The following is a 16847-nucleotide window of genomic DNA, read 5'->3' as shown; positions in this document are numbered from 1 at the left end:
TGTATCAAAACCTGAAGTCTTAGCCGCGCAAAGAGACTGTTGTGATTAAAGGAGCATCAGAGGGAGGGATCACGGTGTGAATTCCCTGGGTGGGCAATTCCCTCTACCCCATCAGGCACCTGAGCCAAGAGTGAACATCCCCAAAAGGGCTGCATCAGCCCTGTACCTCCACCCAAACAAAAGGTAGAGCTTTGCTCAACACACTGGTCAAATCTGCCAGGGTTTGACTCGGTTAATTTCCAGTCTTCTCCTCTCCCCTTTGAAGGGCCAGACCCTACGTACACAGGACTGAGTCTGGGTACGTGGCCAACCGGCCGTGCATGCTGCAGCTGGGTGATCACTGTGATTCTCGGTGTGATCTGGGCCTGTGATTCTTCAAGCCCATCCTCTCTGCTTCTCCGTGCTATCACTCTGACTCCTGACCCCCTCCTCACTGTGTGTCTTACCCTCAAGTCACTCTCTGATTTAAAGATGAGCGGCCAATCAAATGCTCCCCTGATGAACGACCTAATCACTTTATAGCATGTGTACATTCAAAGAGCCTATCCAAGACCTTCTGTTTGCCAGGATGGGAAGCCATTGCCTAAAAACTAGGCCTAAGCCCAGTATGGAGGCTGGGTGACCAGCCAGTTGACCTTGGCAATGGGCCCTGGTTGTTTTGGACTGCTTAGGACTGTGTAATGGAACTTGGGGCCAAAGCTGATAAAGAGGCATCTCAAGGGGCCTTAAATCCAGCAAGCAAAAATGGAATAAGTTCTTATTCTGTAGCCCAGGGTTTCTCAAAGTGTGGTTCATGGACCACATATATCAGCATCAGCTAGAGGTGTTTGGTTAAAATGCAGATTCCTGGGCCTAACTCCAGATTGAATCAGAGTCTCTGAGGGTTGGGCTCAAAAAAAGTCTACATTAGACACAAGCTCTTCAGATGATGCTGGTGCAAGTTTGAGAAACCCTGCTGGAGAATCGCTACAATTTGCGAATGGCCCCCTGTGAGTACTCCAGCCAATCCTGCTAGGCCAAAGACCAGAACGTGAGAACAGAGATGGGGAAATCACACCTTTCTGTGGATGATTCTGCAGCTGTCACTTGACTGTGCACACATGTGCTATGGGGATGAGATGAAGGGGAAGGGAGGATTGTAATGAGTGTGCACTATTCCTCAACAGGTATCGCCCTTTCTGTGGCCCTGGCTGGCGTTCTGGGCATCAGTATTGTCCTGGCAGTATCCATTTGGCTTTTCAGAAGGAAGAAGAGGTGAGTTGGCTTGGGCCCAAGATGGGAGTGGGTGGCTTTGTGTCCATGAGGATTGATCTGTTTGGAAAGGCGGCCTGCAGAACGAAGAGCCCTGTCACCTGTACCAACACTTATCCTAGGAGTGCCATTTCCCAAACACCACTGATCCAGTGAGACACTGGGTGCTGGTGGTTCAAGAGTCAGTGCGCTCAGAGTTGGAGGTGCGTCTGCCAGCTTTGCTGCCACTGCTGAGACCTTGGACGAGCCTCTCGATTTGGAAGGGAGGCCCCATTTACCTACACACAAGCGCCAAGGCTGTCTTCTTTCTAAGATCTTGACATCTGGTTTTTCTTCTCTGAACCCAGAAGAAAACTGAGGGAAATTTTTTGATTTCTTACTCACATTGATGCCCTTTGCTTGTGTTTTTATTGTCATGTTTAGTTTTTCCTAAAACCTAATTTATTTTTCCTGGTATGAAAAAAAGAGGTTATCAGAAACCCTGTAGGAATCAGAGATTTGAAGCAGGGTGGTAATGAGACCTTCGTCAAAATGCAGGTCTAGTATCGTCAAGCGTTAAAAGGGAACAGTTGAAAAATGAACAGGTTCCCTTTTGGTTAATGCTTTATTGGGGGGCGTTTCCTCCCAAGACCAACAGAACTGGAGAAAGGTCTCCAAGAGAGGAATCTGACTTGCCTCATTCCATAGCTGAGTTGGGCTGCTCTTGCCTCTCTTTCCAGTTTGACTAACAACACTCATGTGTCCTTGCTGTTCCAGCAGCAAAAAAGTTGCCAACAAAGGAGTCATCTACAAACCGGCCATCAAGCAGGAGACGAAGGCCCATGCCTGAGGCCCTGGCATGCCCAGGCGTGTCCAAGGAAGGACTTGGCTTTGGACACAACCTGCTGTGGCTCCCTGGACACTTGAAATACCTGAGGGTTCTCTGGAGTTCCACCCACAAGCACCCCAGACCCTTGGGGGACCCCACCATCCTGATGCCATGCCACCCCCAGTGGGAGCGTGGATGGGGAGAGCTCGCCTCGGAGGTAGGAGGTCTGAGCTGTCTGCTTCGCGAGTGTGAGACCATGAAGTGGTCCGGATTCTGGGAGCACAAACCCCGTCGCCCGCTGCGGGCTATTACTGGTTAGAACACACTCTTATCCGGGGCTTCACCTGAACGTGGTTTCAAGTGTCCCGGGAATTCTGTTTCTCATCCATGCCTTCAGACCAGCACACGGACTCTCTCTGCGCTCAGACTTAGGCTCCGCTCTTGAGACTCAGTTTCCTTCCCCAGGGAAGGGCTTGTTGTCTGCTTTCCTTCTGCTATGACAACACCTTTAGTCTGACCTTACAGCTGGGGGGACGAGGGTAACAGGAAGTGTCAAGGTGTCCGAGACAAAAAGAAAACAAGAGATATTCTTTGTAATATAGTAGAGGCATTTTCCAAGTCCTGCCCTTTGTTTGTTTTGTTTGTCTGTTTAACTTCTTTATTGGAGTATAATTGCTTTACAATTGAATCAGACGCACTGAATGGACCTCAGAGAGAGAGGAGACACGTAAGATCTGGAAGAGTCTCACTTTGGAATGACAACTGGAATCAGAAGTTGCTTGTCAAGTGCGAGGACAGAATATTAAGCCCGACCCAACCTCCTGTCAGGGGTGTCGTTATGTTTCATACTTTACGGATTTTATAAATAATTTGGCTATTCCTTGAAAATGTGTTTTTGCCTTCTCTCTCCTCGAGGAGACATGAACTCTGAGATGACCTAAGCTGCTTTTGCGTCTAAAGGAAACAGAAGCAAAATGGTTGAAGAGTTTTGTCTCTCCTGCCCAAATTTTACCTCTGCCACCTTTGTGGTCTGTGTCCCTACTGTCAACCTGGAATTGGGACCTACCAACTTCTCTGACTTGGAAGAAGATATGGAGCCATGGCTGAGTTAAAGTATATTTTCAAACTATGAAAGCAGCAAGTTATCTGTGCAGGGGCTGGCATCATGGCATTCAGGGACCAGAAGTAATGGAATGTTGCAAAGATCCTTCATGGTCTTCCCTCCAAGTGACAAAGACAGTTTCTGAGATGACATGACTCCTTTGTTCTCCGCCCACCGATGTAAGAGCCCAGCAGAGACCAGTTAGTTCCATGACTGAGAAGGAGGCCCCCACCACCAACCTCTCCTGGCTGGCACCTTGCAGTTCACAGAGAACCTTCTGATTCCCACTCTCATTTTGACAGCATGAGATGTCCTCCTGAAGCATAGGTTTCTTTAGATCATCTTTTTCCCTCTCCTCCTCCCTTGACTTTGAGAAGTCTTCTCTCTTCTCTACTGTCTTAACGTTTTGTAGTGATGGCGAGCCTTATGTCTTTGTAGCTTGTTTGCTAGGCGGAGTTACAGATGGAGACTCGGGGGTGTGTGTGTGTGTGTGTGTGTGTGTGTGTGTGTGTGTGCGTGCGTGCGTGCGCGTGTGTGTGTGTGTGTGCGTGTGTGTGCGTGCGCGCGCGTGCGTGTGCGTGCGCGCGCGCGCGCGTGCATGAGACCTCTGACAGCCCTGGAGCCAGGGGTGGCATCCGGCCTTGCCATTAGCACACCAGCCTGATGCTGATCAAATGACAGCAGCGACAGCCCTCAGGACTGAGCAGCGGGAATTAGACGATGCTTTCTCGGCCTCGTCCCAAAGTTGCCCATCAGAAACCAACAAAAACCACTCCAGAGCTGTGAGGCTGTCTTTCAAAGAGCTCTCTACAGCTTTTAGGGACAGATTTTGTGAGAGCACAGAGAGACCATTGTACCTGGCACAATGGCTGTTCATAAAAAGGGAGAGTTATGGGGGAGGTGAAAACAGTGACAGTTTTCCTGCCCTCTCCCTCCTCAGCACAGGCTGGGCTCTCGGCCCTCCTGGCTCAGACAAAACAAAGCCAGGGAGAGGGCTCCAGGGATCAACAATGTCACCCTCCTTGCTACTCCGTGTGGACTCCTGAGGACCCAGCCCTGCAGCTGGGAAAGCTTTCCTCAGGTTCTCACTCATTCCCTGCCACTGGCTGCCTCTACAGGAAGGCGCTGCTGAAGCTCCTCTGCCTCCCACTGACCACTGGGAGGGCCCAGGTGCTGAGCTGGGCGCACAGCAGGCGAAGGGAACAAAGACGAGGCCCCGGCCGGGGCAGGGACACAGGGAAGGCCCTGGCTTCTTTGCCTCTCACGAAGGGGAGGTCTTCAGTCTCTTTGCTCTGTTTGGTTACTGTCAAATGGTAAAAACCTACACTTATTTCCTTAATAAACATTCTAGGACTTTGCTGCATTGATTATTAATCCCATTTTAGGTTCCACCTTAAATTCTTTTCCCCTTCACTCAACTCTAAATTTTCATTGAAAATATCTGATCTATATTTAGATTTCATAAAAATTTACCTTTGAAAAAGCATATTCACGTACCCAAGTTGCTCCAAACACAAAGTTTTCCAAATAACTGAATCAATTATCAGCTTTTAAATTTAAATTTATTAAAATAAAATAAAATAAATGGAGTTTCTCAGTTTCAGTAGCCACATTCAAAGTACTCAGTAGCCACGCATGGCCAGTGGCCAGTATAGCCACTGTGCAGATATGGAACCCTAACCTCCTTTGACATATCCTTTGGAAGGGTTAAACCTAGATGACTTGCACACAAAATAAACCCTGGAAGAAAGCTCTGGAAGGTGAGGATGGGGGACAGGATACAGAGATGGGGGAATCCAGAGAGGGTGGATATGGAGGATGGGAGAAAAGAGGGCATACGGAAAATCAGGCCCAAGGGAAGCAGGCCAGCAGCCCTTAGGCGTGGCTCCCCTTGTCCTTGCACCCCTTCCCCTCACTCCTTCCGGGGGTCCCCAGCCCTCCCTGCTCTGGCCACACCCTTCAGCCACGCCCTGGGGTCCAGGTGCTCAGCAGTGACCCGGCCTAGGGCGTCCTTGCCTTTGCAGGAGCTCCCGCTGCGGGCATGAGGGCGCCTGGTTAACTTCCGGGGACCTCGCTGCAGGACCCTGGCCAGGTGCCAGGTGCTACCTGACCCCTGTGCCCCCAACACCCCCTCCTGATCTCCTCGGAGTCTGAACATTCCCGTGCCGCGCAACGTGGTGCGAAAGCATTCTCTACTGGAACCTGCCATCCTGAAGGGGGCGAATGCCTGAAACCCGAGTCTCTTGACTTGTTAGCTGTGCCCTGTCCCTCACGTTAGAAGGAGTCACCTTCCTTCGAGATGTGGGGAGAAGCTCGAGACCCACTTACAGGAGGAAATGAGACCTCCGGGGCCACCTGCCGGGCAGCAGAGGTGCCTCCTGGGCAGTGGGTACCATTTTGGCGTCACCATGCATATCCACATTGGACACGGCGGGCAGGCACGCCTGGCCCTACGTGGTCCTCTGGCTGGGATTCAACTGCCGCAGGGTGTAGGGGAAAGGTGCGAGGCCGAGACATCACTGCAGAGGAGAGTCCCTCTGCCCCACCCATATGCCCTTTCACTATAGAATGACGGCAGAAACAAGGGCCAAAGTGCTCTGTGGTATGGAATTATTCACCAAAAAAAATTATTGCAGGTCAGCATATCATCATGACTGCAGGTCAACCGGGGATTCAGTAACGCCTCCCGCTTGTAAACCCTTGACTGTTTCGACGCACCTTCACGCCTTTATGTAACAACCCAGGGAAAGAGGGAGCGCTGCCCCTATATCTTATAAGTGGAAAACGAAACAAGGGCTGGAGCTCTGGGCTGAGCCAAGGCCACGCAGCTCCCGCAGTGCTCTGATCTCCAGCGGCAGCGCAGGGTCCACCCTCCACAGCTCCGGTGCCACGGAAACACCTTCTCGTAATAGAATTTGCCATATGCTTATCATAATCATGCCACAACGTCATAAAACCCCACAGGATAAAGGCCCTAAAGGTATTTGTGCCAACAATTTCTGGAAAATCAACGACAACCTCCCGCCTCCAATCTGCTTCATAACATTAAACTCTGCCATCTGCTCCGGAAAAGTCTGAGCAAGTTCTGCCAACTGCCAGCAGACAAAGGAGTCAGCTTAACTCCCGGGATGTTACCCTCACCTCTAATTCAGCGAACCAAATTCCCAGGGACACGTGCACTGAACTTTCTCTCTTCCTGAAGCTGAACTGGAGACAAGGAATAAATACACACACAAATATAAACAAACACACACATATAAAAATTCCATTTGTATAAAATTCTTAAAAATGCAAACTAAACTATAGTGACAGAAAGCAGATCAGCGGTTGCCTGGGGATGAGGTGGTGGCTGAAGGGATTACGAAGGGGTATGGAAAATTGTTGAGGTGATGGATATGTACGTTATCTTGATTGTGGTGATGGTTTCTCTACATATGTCAAAACGGCTCAAATTTTATACTTTAAATAGGTGTCATTTATCTTACATTAATTATACCTCAATAAAGCCATAAAAGAAGAAGAAGAAGAAGAAGAAAAACCACACAGCCAAATAACATCCTGCCCCATCCTGGCATTTCCATTCAGAGCTTATCCCCTTGGTCCATCAAGAAGGAGAAGCCTGGGGAGGGGGAAGGGTAAGCTGTGACAAAGTGAGAGAGTGGCATGGACATATATACACTACCAAATGTAAAATAGATAGCTAGTGGGAAGCAGCCACATAGCACAGGGAGATCAGCTCAGTGCTTTGTGACCACCTAGAGGGGTGGGGTAGGGAGGGAGGGTGGGAGGGAGGGAGACGCAAGAGGGAAGAGATATGGGAACATATGTATATGTATAACTGATTCACTTTGTTATAAAGCAGAAACTAACACACCATTGTAAAGCAATTATACTCTAATAAAGATGTCAAAAAAAAAAAAAAAAAAGGAGAAGCCTGGCCAGGCCTGGCACACTTCTCTGGGACTTGTCCTGTGGGTGGGAGCCCAAGAAGGAGCGTGATCTCTACTCACAGGGCCACTATGACCTCTCCACACTGTAAGTCAAAGTCATTATTTCTGCTCGAGTTCACTTGTTTCAAATATTAACTTTTAATCACCCGCTATGAAGACAATAAACACAGGGCCTACGGGTTCAAGGGCACACTGAGACCTCTATAGCAACTCTGTGCTGGTGATGACAGAGTTGACCAGCTTCTCTGAAAGCAGCAAAGACTCTTCTGGTGAGGCAGGTAACATAACCAGTTAGTTCATCTGCTGAAACTAGTTTCCCAAGCTACCTAGACATCCAACAGGTCTCATGCATCTTAGTTTCTCTCCTTCCCAACCACTCGACACATAACCATTTGAAAAGTTTTCCATTTGAAAAGTTGAATATGGTACATCCTTTTCATGGAGAACAAGCATGGTCAGGAGCTCATCACTCCCTCTTAGCCACTGGGTGAAATCTGGATTAATCTCCTGTGATACTGGGATATAATACGAAATATGTACTTGGTCTTTGTCTTTGGTTCCTGGCACAAAGCTCCTAAATGTTATTCATAAGAAGCCCTTTTAAGCCACACCTCAGCTGATGCTAAAGAGGTGATGAAGCTTGGAGGATGGGGGCTGGTTTCCAGAGGAACCAACCATGTGACTAGAGGGTTAGAACTTTCAGCCCCACCCCCAGCCTCCAGGGAGGGGAGAGAGGCTGGGAATTGAGCTCAATCACCAGTGTGTGTGTGGGGGGTGGGACTTCCCTGGTGGCGCAGTGGTTAAGAATCTGCCTGCCAATGCAGGGGACACGGGTTCGAGCCCTGGTCTGGGAAGATCCCACATGCCACGGAGCAACTAAGCCCGTGCGCCACAACTACTGAGCCTGCACTCTAGAGCCTGCAAGCCACAACTACTGAGCCCACGTGCCACAACTACTGAAGCCCGCGTGCCTAGAGCCTGTGCTTCGTAACAAAGAGAAGCCACCACAATGAGAAGCCCGCGCACCACAACAAAAAGTAGCCCCCGCTCACCGCAACTAGAGAAAGCCCACACGCAGCAACGAAGACCCAACACAGCCAAAAAATAAATAAATCTATAAAAAAAAAAAAATCACCAATGGGGAATGATTTAATCAATCACATCTGCATAATGGGACCTCCATAAAAACCCTAAACAATGGGATTCAGAATGCTCCCAACACAGAGGCGCTGGGATAGTGGTGCTCCCAGAGAGGGCATGGAAGTCCTGTGCCCTTTCTTCGTACCTTCACCTATGGACCTCTTTATCTGGCTGTTAATATCCTTTGTTAATATCCTTTATAATATCCTTTATAATAATCCCTTGTTAATATATCCCTTGTTAATATCCTTTATAATAAACTGGCAAATGTAGGTAAATGTTTACCTGAGTTTTCTAGCAAATTATCAGACCTGAGGAGGGAGTCATGGGAACCTGTAACTTACAGTCAGAAGTACAAGTGACAACCTGGGACTTGCACTTGATGTCTAAAGTGGGGGCAGGCCTGTGGGATTGAGTCCTTAACCTGTGGGGTCTGCAATATTTCTGGACAGTTAGTGTCAGAATTGAGTTAAATGGTAGAACAGCCAGCTGGTGTCCACCGAGGACTGGAGAATTGCTTGGTGTAGAGAAACCCACACTTCTGGTGTCAAAAGTGTTATAAGGAAACAGCGTTTTCCTTTATCTCTCTTCTATCATTCAAAGTAATTTCCAATTGACTTTCTTTCTCATACCTCCTTATTCAAAAGCAAAGATTTAATGAGCAACCACTGTTTGCTAAGCACAAATTAAGTGCAACCACGATTTAGATAGATAATTGGTATCACAATCTCATTTAGGGAGACAGACAGAAAACATTAACCATAATATATAGAAGAGTAGTATGAAAAGATGCTATGTGTCTATTAACAGAAGAAGGACTAAACAAACTGTACTTCCATAAGATGGAATACCATTCAGCAAAAAGTTACAACTTATTGATATACCCCAAGACATGAATCTCAGAAAATTATGCTGAGGAAAGAAGTCAGATACAAAAGAGTACACTTTGTGTTATTCCGTTTTTATGAAGTTCAAAAGTGAAACTAATCCACGGTGATAGAAGTTGGAACCAGCAGCTGCCTCTGTGGAAGGTACGTGGATTGACTAGGAAGGAAGCAAGGGAACGACCTGGGGAACAGGAAACATTCTATAGCTTGCTGGGGTGGTGGTTACACAGGCGTACACATTTGTCAAGACTCATCCAACTGTATGCTTCAGATCGGTGCATTTTACTGTATGTAAATTATTCCTTGATTTAAAAATATATATGTGTTAAGGAATCACAGTGGAAAAAGCCACTTGTTTTTCTAAGTCTAATCAGGAAAGACTTCACAAAGACTGACACTTGAGCAGGACCTTGCAGGAGGAATACGATGTTTTCTACCTGGAGCGAAAAACAAGAACAAAGATGTGGAGGTTTGAGAGCTCACGGTGCATCGTAAACAGAGGCCTCGGGGATGTGTTTGAAAATGTCTGGGAAGGGAGGACAGGGAATGGTGGGGGGCAGGAAAGTGGCTGGGATCAGAGTGTGAAAGGCCTTTTATGATATACACTTTCTAATAAAGACAACAAGAAATCATAGAAGTGCTTAGATTACGGTTTTGTCTGACTACATAAATAATATATGCTCTGTATGTGGAACCTAGAAAAATGGTACAGATGAACCGGTTTGCAGGGCAGAAGTTGAGACACAGATGTAGAGAACAAACGTATGGACACCAAGGGGGGAAAACCACGGTGGGGTGGGGATGGTGGTGTGCTGAATTGGGCGATTGGGATTGACATGTATACACTGATGTATATAAAACTGATGACTACTAAGAACCTGCAGTATAAAAAAACAAACAAACCAACAAAACAACTAATACTAAACTTTATTTGGGTTATTTGTATGGAAATATGTTAATATAAATGTTTCAGACATTACATGCAATTTCTAAAAATCTTATATGTTCTGGTATAATGTTATAAGTCATAATTCTAGTTATTACTTTAAAATGTATATCTCAGAAATAACTAAATTTCCTTGTCAATTGCATTATTATGAACTTTCATCAAATCTTTAACCGTGGTCATTTTTAAGCCTTGTCATTTACAGACAGTTCTGGGTGTACTCTGATGCTTTTGCAAAAATGTTCCTATAAAAGGGTTTCATCTTCAAGAAATTCATGGAAAAGACTCTGACAAGTACAGGTTTCTGGTAACTGACTGTACTGCTGAACTGAATGAATAAGCCTTTTCAGAACTCTAATGGAAAACTAATGAATTCATAAAAGTGCAAAACAAAAGATCAAGATAAAAAAAATTAATTACATGGGACTGAGTGAACTGATGAGGATGATTATAATTTTTGTGACTTTCTGTTTGAATATAAAAAAAAAAATCCCACAAGGACTCAGAGGCAAAGAATATACAAATCAATTTTCACTGCAAAGTAAAGGAGCTGTTAGAGTGGAGGATTACTGGACTGAATGTCAATATTATGACATAGTATGAGTGTGTTTCGTGTTTGGTAATTGCAATCATTGTTGCTTTTGTTGTGGTCATCCATGTACAATGCTTGGTGTCAGTTTATTTATCTCTTGTAAAAATGAAATACAGTGTGTGTGTGTGAAAAAAAAAAAGGAAACTTGGAAATGCAGAGAAATGGAAAGTGTATTTAAAGTCACCTCTTCTCTAATGCAGATGTTACTAATGTTTTTGTGTTTTTCTCTGATATTTTTTCTATGTATTGACACTTTTAAAAAGTCTTTAAGTAACTAACATGATAGCATATTGTTATTTAATATTTATAAACCTAATTTTTATTAGCTGGATAATGTTTCTTTGGATGGATTTGTTGGTCTAACCTTTTCCTTAGTGTTAAACATTAATATTTTTCTTCTAGCTTTTTGCTACTATAAATAATGCTGTGACCAATATTTTTTTTAAATAAGAGGTTTTCCAAATTTAAAAAAAAATAATATATGCTCATTAAAAAATACAAATATTTAATTATGAATAAAGCCAAAAGTCCCCCATAATCCTAACTCCCAAAATAGTCATAGTTATGTATGTTTGTGTGTTAACATTCACTTTTAAATATTTAATAAACGGATCTTACCTACTTTCACTATTGTATTCTTGGTATCTACCACAATGTCTGGCATAAAAAATATTTACTGAATGGAAGAATGGTCTATACCTTGCTTTTGTTTTCTAACATATTCCAAATATCCTCATTCTTTCTAATGGCTGTAAAGCGTTCTGCAATTGGAGGCCAAGCTCTGTTGAAAGATGTTCATTGCAAATTCCTTACAGTTACAAGACTATTACAAGATCCTATGTATTCAGATGTATTTCTGCAAGATAAATTCCTAGAAAAGGAACTGCTGGCTCAAAAAACGCACATCTCAAAATCTTATAGATATTTTATAAATTTTGCTAAATTACCACCCAAAAGGATTGTACTGATTTGTCTGCTTACAACATGCTAAACATGACAAACAGCAACATGCTGTTTCTACCATATGCTAAACAATTCTTTTTTTTTTTTCATTTTATTGAGATTGACACACAGCACTGTATAAATTTAAGGTGTACGGTATAATGATGTGACTTACATACATCACGAAGTGATTATCACAGTAAGTTTAGTGAACGCCCATCATCTCATATAGACACAAAATTACAGAAACAAAAAAATTTGTGTGTGAGATGAGAACTCTTAGGATTTACTCTCTTAACTTTCATATATAATGTACAGCAACGTTAATTATATTTATCATGTTGTACATTATATCCCTAGCACTTATTTATCTTAAAACTGCAACTCTGTAGTACTTTTTGACTGCTTTCATCCAACTCCCCCTCCCCCCACTGCTCACCTCTGATAACCATATATCTGATCTTTTTCCATTTGTTTGTATGTTTGTTTGCTTGTTTTTGAAGTATAGCTGACCTATAACACTATGTTAGTTCCTGTTATACAATGTAGTGATTTGTTATTTCTATACACTTCAAAATAATCACCACAATAAATCTAGTTACAATGTGTCACCACCCAAAGGTATTACATAGTTATTGACTATATTCCTCACACTGTACATTTCATATCCATGACTCATTTATTTTGCAACTGGAAGTTTATATCTCTTACTCTCCCTCACCTATTTCCTTCCTCTCCCCACCCCCCTCTCCTCTAACCACCTGTTTTGTTCTCTGTATCTATAACTCTGTTATGGCAAGATTTCATTCTTTTTATGGCTGAGTAATATTCCATGGTGTGTGTGTGTGTGTGTGTGTGTGCGTGTGCGTGTGTGTGTATGTATGTATCACATCTTCTTCACCCATTCATCTACTGATAGGCACTTGGGTTGCTTCCATATCTTGGTTATTGTAAATGCTGCAATGAACACAGGGGTGCATATATCTTTTCTAATTAGTGTTTTTGTTTTCTTTGGATAAATACCAAGGAGTAGAACTACTGGATCATATGGTAGTTCTATTTTTAATTTTTTGAGGAACCTCCATCCTGTTTTCCATAGTGGCTGCACCAATTTATACTCACCAACCGTGCAGAAGGGTTCCCTTTTCTCCCCATCTGTGCCAACACTACTTATTTGAGGTCTTTTTGACCACAGCCATTCTGACAGGTGTGAGGTGATATATCACTGTGGTTTTGATTTGCATTTCCCTGGTGATTAGTGATGTTGAGCATCTTTTCATGTGCCTGTTGGCCAGCTGAATGCCTTCTTTGGAAAAATGTCTTTTCAGATCCTCTGCCTGTTTTTTAATTGGATTGTTTGTGGGTTTTTTTTTTCTTTTTTCTTTTTTCATTGCAGCATTTATAATAGCCCAGATATGGAAGCAACCCAAGTGACTATCAGTAGATGAATGGGCAAAGAAGATGTGACACATACATACATACATACACACACACACACATATACATATGTTGATGTTGAGTTTTATGAGTTCTTTATATATTTTGGATATTAACCCTTTATCAGATATATTATTTGCAAATATCTTCTCCCATTAAGCGGCCTTTTCATTCTGTTGATAGTTTCCTTTGCTGTGCAAAAGCTTTTTAGTTTGATGTGGTCCTGTTTATTTTTGCTTTTGTTTCCCTTGAGACATATCCAAAAAAATACTACTAAAACTGATGTCAAAGAGAGTACTGCCTATGTTTTCTTCTAGAAGTTTTATGGTTCTATGTGTCTGTTTTTATGCCAATACCATACTGTTTTGATTACTACAGTTTTATAACATATCTCCTTTTTTGTTTGTTTGTTTTATTAAAGTTTGGTAGAATTCTTCAGTGAAGCCTTCTAGGAATTTCTTTACGTAAACTGCAAATTCGATGCCTTTAATAGATTTTGGGGATTTCTGGTTAGCTCCAACATGTAAAGAGCTTGAAAGCTGTCACTCTCACACTTACAATAAGAAAACACTAAACACATTGTAAAGCAATTATACTCCAATAAAGATGTTTAAAAAAAAAGAAAAGAAAAGGAAAACACTAAACAAACTGAAAATCAGTAATGTTTCTCACCCCCATTAGAGGACTGAGGTCTCAAGACAAGCCATCATCCTGAAATCTGGAGAGGCAGGTGAATCCAGAGAGCCACAGCTGAGATTTGCTTACCTAGAGCAGAAGTTGGTGGAGCCACAAACAGGTAGGGACACTTAAATGCTAATTTTGACAAATTGCTAGAGCCTAAGTATGGAATAGCTTAAAAGTGAGAAATTCCTAAGTCTAGAACAGAGTCTTAAGAGCCCCACACTTTTGAGGGTTTTACCTCCAGGAGACCTGCCAAATTCTCAGTGAAGAGCCCTCTGTGGCTCTGGCAGGGAGAGGGTAAGGATAATCATTGTAAAATATGCCCAGAGGGACTTCCCTGGTGGCACAGTGGTTAAGAATCCTCCTGCAAATGCAGGGGACATGGGTTCGATCCCTGGTCTGGGAAGATCCCACATGCCGCGGAGCAAATAAGCCCATGTGCCACAACTACTGAGCCTGTGCTCTAGAGCCCGTGAGCCACAACTACGGAGCCCACGTGCCACAACTACTGAAGCCTGCACGCTTAGAGCCCGTGCTCCACAACAAGAGAAGCCACCACAGTGAGAAGCCCGCGCACCGCAACGAAGAGTAGTCCCTGCTCGCCGCAACTAGAGAAAGCCTGCACGTAGCAACGAAGACCCAACACAGCCAAAATTAAATAAGTAAATTTATTTTTAAAAAAAGAAAAAAAAAAGTAAAATATGACCAGAGCGTTCTCCATAACAAAGGCCTACTTTCCAGGAGCAAAGACAGTACAAGAGCCTTATCCCACCTAGAAGAAGGGCATTTCTCCCACTCCAGCCCCCTTTAGCCTTCCTGTCTCACCTAAGGGGAGGAAAAGAACTAAGACACACTTAGTTAAGGGATGTAGCCCCACCAAAAAACTGAGATTTAGTCTTAAGATTATAGGACATGGCCCCTCTCCCACACCAACCTTACTGCCACCTCAGTAGGGCTCCAATATAAAAACAGTGGGTTACAGTTCAAAGATACGCAAGACATAGACTTTCTTTGAGAAGGAGCACAGGGGAAGCCCAAAGTCAAGAGGGGAGACAACAACAAGGACACGAGAGGAACTTGAAGCCTCTGGTACTTACAGCTGCAGCAGACATTAAATACAGTCCAGCTCTTGCCCAGACTGACATAAAACTTACACTAAAGGCCTATTTACTTCAGTTCCTATTACCTAATACATGATGTACAGCTTTCAATAAATAATCACAAGGCACATTACAAGGCAAGAAAAAACACTCTGAAGCGATATAGCAATAATCAGATTTTCTATTTCTTCTTGAGTGAGCTTTTTTAAAAAGGAATTTGTCTACTTCATTTAAGTTTTTAATTTACTGCCTTTAAGCTATTCATAATATTCCCTTTTTACTTAATAATGTAGAGGCTGTATTGATGTCTCCATTTATTCCTGATACTCATAATTTGTGCCCTCTTTTTTTCCTTATCAATCTGGACACAGCTTTACCGATTGTATTGATTTTCTCAAAGAACCAGAGTTTCCTTTTATTGATTGCTCCATTGTTTTTTCTGCCTTCTATCTGACTTCTGCTATTCTCTTCACTACTTCCTTTCTTCGGCTTATTCTAGCTTTAGTTTGCTCCTCTGTTTCTAGTTTCTTAAGTAGAAGTTTAAGTTCTTGTTTTTAAACATTTTAACTTATCTAATGTAAGCATTTAATGCTAAAAAGCTTCCCACTCTATTCTCTACTTAGGGACTTTGCTTTGGCAACTATCGTCTCTCCTGCATCAATGTTTCCCTTTCCACTGAATCATCCCCATCTTCATATAAACATGCTGTTACAGTACAACGTTAGAGAGAAAAAAGAAAAGGAAAGAAGAATGCCGTCTCTTGCCCTCACATCCTCCTCAGGCTATCATCCCATTCCCCTACTATAATTATATGGTTATCTGTATTCTACATGCTGTGGCTACTTCCTTATCTCCCAATCTCTATAATCCACTCCATTTAGACATTCACCCCTACACTAAAATTGCTTTTATCAAAGTCACCAGAAAATTCCATCTCTCCACGTGCAGCAATCAGTTCCTACTCCTCATCTTATTCATTGCTCAGCAGCTGTTGACATACTTCCCCCTGGCTCTCAGGCCACCACACTCTCCTGGTTTTCCTTCTTTCCTCAGTGATGACCCCACCTGCCCTTTCCTGTCAAGTGGAGCGCCTCAGAGTTCAGCCCTCAGTCCCCACCTTTTCTTTTTGACATACCTCCATGACCCACCTGCCCTTCATCCACTCCAAAAATTTTAAGTATCATCCTATGTATTCAAGCTATTCTATATTATTTCCTAATTTGTAGTGCATTTGTAGCTGCCTTATATATGTCCTAAAAAACAAAGATCTCCACCATCTTGTTCTTTTCCATCCTTTTAAAGTATCTCTCTCTCTCTCTCTCACACACACACACACACACACACACACACACACACACACACAAGATAAAGTATCTAACACAACGTTCTGTGCATGGTAAGCCCTGACTAAATGCTGTAGACTCTACCTCTGATTTTGCTCAAGCACAGAAAATATGTATGGATTTACTATTAGGTATACGCAGGATTTACAGTGACCCACACTTGAGCAAAAAGTACCACCTACTAATTATTGAACCTTAAAGTCAGGAGCCACTCAGAGCTCATAATCTACTGTCGTCCCCTTAGAATGTGTCAAATCCCCAATTCTTTTACTAAGGCTGAGACCATAAGCCAGGGAGTGGTTCCTTCTATTCAGCATTTTCAATAAGGCGAAGGTAAAATATGTAGTTCTTTCCATTGGGGGTTTCTCATACGTTGAGGCTGGTCACAGGGAAATCCCTGTTCCAACTAAATATCAAACAAATAACAATTAAACTAGAGCCACGATTTCAGTGTGGAACGGCCAAAGAAATTGTACATGAATCTGGGCTGTTACCTGAGGAATGTACACCTTTTCCATTACAAGTTAGACCAAAGAGTCCTTGACTCCTGAGGATATTTCATCTAATAATACAATTAACATAAACCTGGAGCAGCCTCATTTCAAACCAGAGTGAAAAGGCATCACATGGTTTTGCGTTTCAGGCCCTAACAATTCTCTGTGTAGCGT

The 16847-nt window shown here is 43.4% G+C and overlaps 2 protein-coding genes across 13 annotated transcripts in view; one reads left to right on the top strand and one right to left on the bottom strand.

Annotated features, from left to right (window-relative positions):
• CA12 (carbonic anhydrase 12) overlaps nucleotides 1–16774 on the top strand; it is a 74057-nt gene extending 57283 nt beyond the window's left edge. Inside the window, exons 9-11 of one of the 8 annotated variants that reach the window (XM_082447111.1) lie at nucleotides 266–298; nucleotides 1167–1254; nucleotides 2011–2227. In XM_082447111.1, coding sequence (XP_082303237.1) covers nucleotides 266–298; nucleotides 1167–1254; nucleotides 2011–2080 — 191 coding nt within the window. In that variant the 3' untranslated portion in view covers nucleotides 2081–2227. Of the gene's footprint in view, nucleotides 1–265; nucleotides 299–1166; nucleotides 1255–2007; nucleotides 2948–10289; nucleotides 13044–13736 lie in introns of those variants that run through there. The other 7 variants (XM_082447117.1, XM_082447116.1, XM_082447113.1 and 4 more) reach the window with 7 other exon arrangements.
• APH1B (aph-1 homolog B, gamma-secretase subunit) overlaps nucleotides 1–16847 on the bottom strand; it is a 112579-nt gene that overhangs the window by 57116 nt on the left and 38616 nt on the right. Inside the window, exon 7 of one of the 5 annotated variants that reach the window (XM_082448194.1) lies at nucleotides 3707–9575. The exons of the other annotated variants lie outside the window; for them this stretch is intronic. The gene's annotated coding sequence lies outside the window, so the exon portion shown is untranslated. Of the gene's footprint in view, nucleotides 1–3706; nucleotides 9576–16847 lie in introns of those variants that run through there. 5 annotated transcript variants of the gene reach the window in all.

Source organism: Balaenoptera physalus (genome assembly GCF_965194825.1).
Source record: "Balaenoptera physalus genome assembly, chromosome: 2".
NCBI classification, from domain to species: Eukaryota; Metazoa; Chordata; class Mammalia; order Artiodactyla; family Balaenopteridae; genus Balaenoptera; species Balaenoptera physalus.
This window is presented reverse-complemented; position numbering and strand designations above follow the sequence as displayed.